We start from the raw sequence: 5,000 nt of genomic DNA on the forward strand, positions 1-5,000 counted from the left end.
TAAGAAAGCATCTGAGAACAGCTTTGTCTTGAGTCTAGATTTAAAGCTATCAATAGTGGGTGCATTTTTTACGTCATCTGGAAGCTGGTTCCAAAGCTTTGAAGCATAGAAGCTAAAGGCTGCCTCTCCACACTTTGTTTTGACTTTTGGAATCACCAGCAAATTCTTCTCCGTTGACCTTAGTGACCTGGTCGGTGCATACAGCTGAAACATATCCAGTAGATATGTGGGTCCCATTCCATTTAATGATTTAAACACAAGTAGCATTGCCTTAAAATCAATTCTGTAGCTTACTGGGAGCCAATGCAGCGATCTTAAATTGGAGTAATGTGGTCAAACTTCCTTGTCTTTGTAAGAACCCTTGCAGCTGCATTTTGTACCAGTTGAAGCTGTTTAATGGTCTTATTTGGGAGGCCAGTAAAAGTGATCTAGTGGGTCTTACAATATTTACGGGGTGTGTAGAATTTAGCACTCAAATATAACACTCTCAGAATATAGAATGTAACACTCTTAGAATTGAACCCTATTATACAATCCAATCCAATATTTACTGAGTAGAGCTGCAGCTAGCTGGCTGGAGAGAAGCCATGTTATGGTGAGCTGAAGGAGGCCTAGATCCTGCTCGACAGTAAAAATAAAATAAATAAATAAACAAATAAATAAATAAAACTGTTTTATTTCAACACTTTCAGAGTTGGATGGAACACTCCCCTAGCTGGTTGGTAATTGAGATAGCACTGGAATATGTATTGTGAACATACAGTAGAGCTGGAGATTGCTTCCTGCAGATGAGCTAGCTTGTGGTAAAGCGTAGTGGGTCTAGACTTGTACACACATTTTACACAACCATGGAAAAAAAGACTGAGCTAACTTGTAGGGTATTAAACCTGCAGATACTTCTGAAAATATATAAGATTGTATGTGACGTTTCAATCAGAATATCAATTCATTAATGTTATATTAATTAACAATACTTCAGTATTAACGTTTCAGGCGACCCCATATGGGGGCCCCAACTACAAGTTTGAAAACCACTGAAAGAGACAGTCAGCTGAACAGTTGAAATTACAGTGCCAGTTACAACACGTAGAGAGTTGGGTAAAACTCTCTCTTAGTTGGTAATACTCTCAAGGTGTTAAATTGACAATACACAATGTGCTGTGTGGTCAGAGCTGGAGTCTGCTGTTTTGGAGATGTGGTGTCATCTTGAGGTGAGGTGTACGGGGTCTGGAACTAGTGTTGCACCGATACCGATACCAGTATCGGTGGATCGGTGGATCGGCACTAAAATGGTGGTATCGGTATCGGCGAGTACCAACAAATAGGGCACCGATACCATTTACAGGTGCTTGTATGACACTTAAACAGCCTTGAAATTAGTTATTTCATAGAGGTATTTAAAAAGTATAAAAAGTTTTGCTGGATTCACTTTGTATTAGTCTTTTTCCTGTTTCACAAAGGTAGGCAGCAGCCTGACATAAACCATGCAATGATTTTACATCCAAGTAGTATGCACTACAGCCCGTCATATACATTTCAAATAGGGTGGTATCGGTATCGGTATGGTATCGGTATCGGTCGATACTGCACAGCCAGGTATCGGGTATCGGTATCGGGGCCAAAAAATGGTATCGGTGCAACACTACCTGGAACAATGTCCATGGCAATCCTTACCAAAGGCTCCACGGGCCACCCTCTTTGTGTTTGGAACACAGAGGTCAATGGGATTAGCTTGACTCTTACTCCCATGGATCTGGGTAGAGCCTGCGAGGCCGTAGAATTTAAATTTTAATCCGACACTTAATGAGTCAAATTTCACGGTCTTTTACCTCGTTAAGTCCTATCTGTAAGTTTTTAAAACTGAATGAAAGTGAATTAAAACGGCAATATATAGTATACTGTGTACATATGAACGATCTGCAGTTATCTGGTCGGACCGTTACCAGCTGGTGACACGGAGTAAGGCTGGCTAGAGACAACCAGCCAGACAGTAGAATGAATTTAGCACTCTCACTGTTAGTTAGTCTTGCTGTTGCTTTATCAGCTGTGCACATACAGTAGAGCTGGAGTTACCTGGCTGGAGCCTGGCCATCTTGTGGTCAGCCAGAGCTGCAGTACAGACTGGGTCTGGGTCTGGGCCTGGTCTGGAGCTGGACTGGGTCTGGTCTGGGCTGGCCTGTCAGAACACATCCATCACCAGGCCAGCGGCACCAGAAACCAGCCGCCCAGCCAGCAGCCTCCACAGGGTCCGACCCGCCACTACAATTAGGGCCCGACATTAGACGCGAGAAAGAGAGAGAGAGAGAGAGTGAGAGAGAGAGAGAGGGAGAGAGGGAGAGAGAGACAGAATGTGTGTGTGTGTGTGTGTGTGTGTGTGTGTGTGTGTCTGTGTGTGTGTGTGTGTGTGTGTGTGTGTGTGTGTGCGTGCGTGCGTGCGTGCGTGCGTGCGTGCGTGCGTGCGTGCGTGCGTGCGTGCGTGCGTGCGTGCGTGCGTGTGTGTGTGTGTGCATGTGGCCCAGGACAAAAGTCATCTGGAAGGGCCCCCCATCTATAACATACAATGTGACGAGGACCCCCTCTCTCCCTTGGCCTTGAACAACTAACCCCTTTGCCCCCTGTCAGCTTTGTGCGTGCGTGCGTGCGTGCGTGCGTGCGTGCGTGCGTGCGTGCGTGCGTGCGTGCGTGCGTGCGTGTGTGTGTGTGTGTGTGTGGACCTACTGTGACAGGTTTGAGGTGAACTTAGTTGACTCTCTCGCTCTCTCTCTCTCTCTCTCTCTCTCTCTCTCTCTCTCTCTCTCTCCAAATCCACTGCAGGTTCTACTCCTCCCCCTACAGCATCTCCACCAATCGCATGATTGCACAGACCTCCATCACGCCGTTCATCGCCGCCTCCCCCGTCTCCACATATCAGGTGAGTCACACACACTCTCTCTCTCTCTCTCTCTCCCTCTCTCTCTCTCTCTCTCTCTCTCTCTCTGTCTGTCTGTCTCTCTCTCTCTCTCTCTCTCTCTCTCTCTCTCTCTCTCTCTCTCTCTCTCTCTCTCTCTCTCTCCCTATCTCTCTTTTTCTCCCTTTCTCGCTCTCTCTCTCTCCCTCTCTCGCTCTCCTTCTCTTTCTCCCCCCCCAACACACACGCATATACACACATCCTTGCGGGGTATCACTCCCATTGACTCAGCATGGTATTATGAAATATAGCTAAACGATGCTAAAATGTGCCGCAGACCAGGGCCGCTGACAGCTTTTGCTGGGCCCGGGACAAAGTCGTCTGAAAGGGCCCCCTAGCAAATACATACAATGTAATGGGGATCCAATTCTGGGCCCCCTATCTCCCTAGGCCCGGGACAACATGCCCCTTTGTCTCCCCCTGTAGGCGGGCCTGCCGCAGACCGAACCCATCCCGAACCCTTAGCCTGTCGCTGAGGCAAGATGAAGGCTTCAGTGCCTCTTCTATGGGGCCACACATGCATCAGCAGTCAGAGCTCCAGTCCAGGGCCGGATTAAGATGGCCTGGGGCCCCTAGGCTGGCTACAGGTTGCCATGGGCCCCCCCTGGAGGGCAAATTTCACAACAAATTTACATAAACATGTGTCATAATTAGGAATACTTAGGAATTAAGGATAATGTCTACCTGCCTCTCTACCTACTGCACTCAACATGACACATGTCACAATTCTGAATTTTTTCACCTCTGGCAATCAGGGCCCCCCTGGCATGTGGGGGGCCCCCTGCACCTATGGGCTGTAGCCATAGCCAAAGCAATAGCCTGTACACTAACCCGGCCCTGCTTCAGTGCCTGTTCTATGGGGCCACATGCATCCGCTGCCAGAGTACCATCCTACTGTAGGGGTGACACTCCATCACAATAACCCTTTGTCTGGTGCGGAAATGAGACACACACACCAGTGATGCGCGGGCTGACCCGAAATCAGCGGGCGCTTGCAATTAACTGCGGTCGACCGCAGGCACGGGTTATGAAATATTATTTTTAATGAAATTCGGGTCGGGTGCGGTCGGTCAGGACCTTTGAAATGATGCCGAATTTTAAAGTAGGCTATAGCCAATAGGCTAGGCCTAGAGTTAACTTTAGCAGATAGGGACATTTTTTGCGAAATAGATCAAAGTGTATATGGCTGAATAACTACGATGGTGCCACGCGCTCGGCAGGAGACTTAATGGCTCCTGCGTCGGCCGAATATCTTCTGCGCGCAACTGGTGCAGCAGGTGCAACCATTGAGTGCATTTTGAAGAACACAGAGGGTGCTCTCTAAACAGTGCAGTGGTGGATATAGCCTACATATTTTCTTATACAATTGTAATGGTTTCGCACTCATGTGTTGCTTACAGAGTTTGTTTTCATTTCCTGTGTCGTACCACGACTACAAGGCAATCCACTTGACGGCTGGCTCCGTCTGCTCAACAGATTAATTTCCTCCACAGGTAGGGATTCGAGTGGCTATGCCTACATTGTCGAAATAGAATAGGCTACTATAGCCTATAGCCTACAATGTCCAAATTATTAGCCTATTCCCTTTTTTGAGTAATTTAGCCTAGTGGAAGAACAATGCCCTCGCCCCTTAAAATAAATAAATAGGCTAATAAATAGCCTAAATAATAAAATAGCATTGTATGAAGAGCAAACTTGGTAGTCTGGGTAACAGACAAACATATTATGATCGAAATGGTCATATTAGAAAATAATAATTTGTGAGAAAATGTTATCTAGTCTATTCAACATAGACTAGGCTAGCCTACTTTTTGTTGGACAGGGCATGTCGCGTTATAGCATCGTGAGTGCAACTGTCAATCAGTTGAGAAGGGCTCTGCAGCCTACGTGATCATGTAGGCTATGGATCTTTACATTGCAGTCATCTAAGATTACGAAAGTTCACGCTTTGTGTGGGCTAAATGATCATTTGCGCTAGAAAGACAAGCGTTGCCTATAGTGGCACCAGGCGGCGCAGGTTGCGTTTGTGGTTTGTGCACACACATGTGACGCG

General features: G+C 46.9%; 1 protein-coding gene across 5 annotated transcripts in view; it reads left to right on the forward strand.

Moving 5' to 3' along the window:
* The window catches only part of rbms3 (RNA binding motif, single stranded interacting protein), a 369,080-nt gene that overhangs the window by 308,373 nt on the left and 55,707 nt on the right, over positions 1–5,000 (forward strand). For all 5 annotated transcript variants that reach the window (XM_063198696.1, XM_063198691.1, XM_063198693.1 and 2 more), the window contains exon 9: positions 2,815–2,911. In XM_063198696.1, coding sequence (XP_063054766.1) covers positions 2,815–2,911 — 97 coding nt within the window. The remainder of the gene's footprint in view (positions 1–2,814; positions 2,912–5,000) is intronic.

This window comes from Engraulis encrasicolus, chromosome 5 (genome assembly GCF_034702125.1).
Source record: "Engraulis encrasicolus isolate BLACKSEA-1 chromosome 5, IST_EnEncr_1.0, whole genome shotgun sequence".
Lineage (NCBI taxonomy): Eukaryota > Metazoa > Chordata > Actinopteri > Clupeiformes > Engraulidae > Engraulis > Engraulis encrasicolus.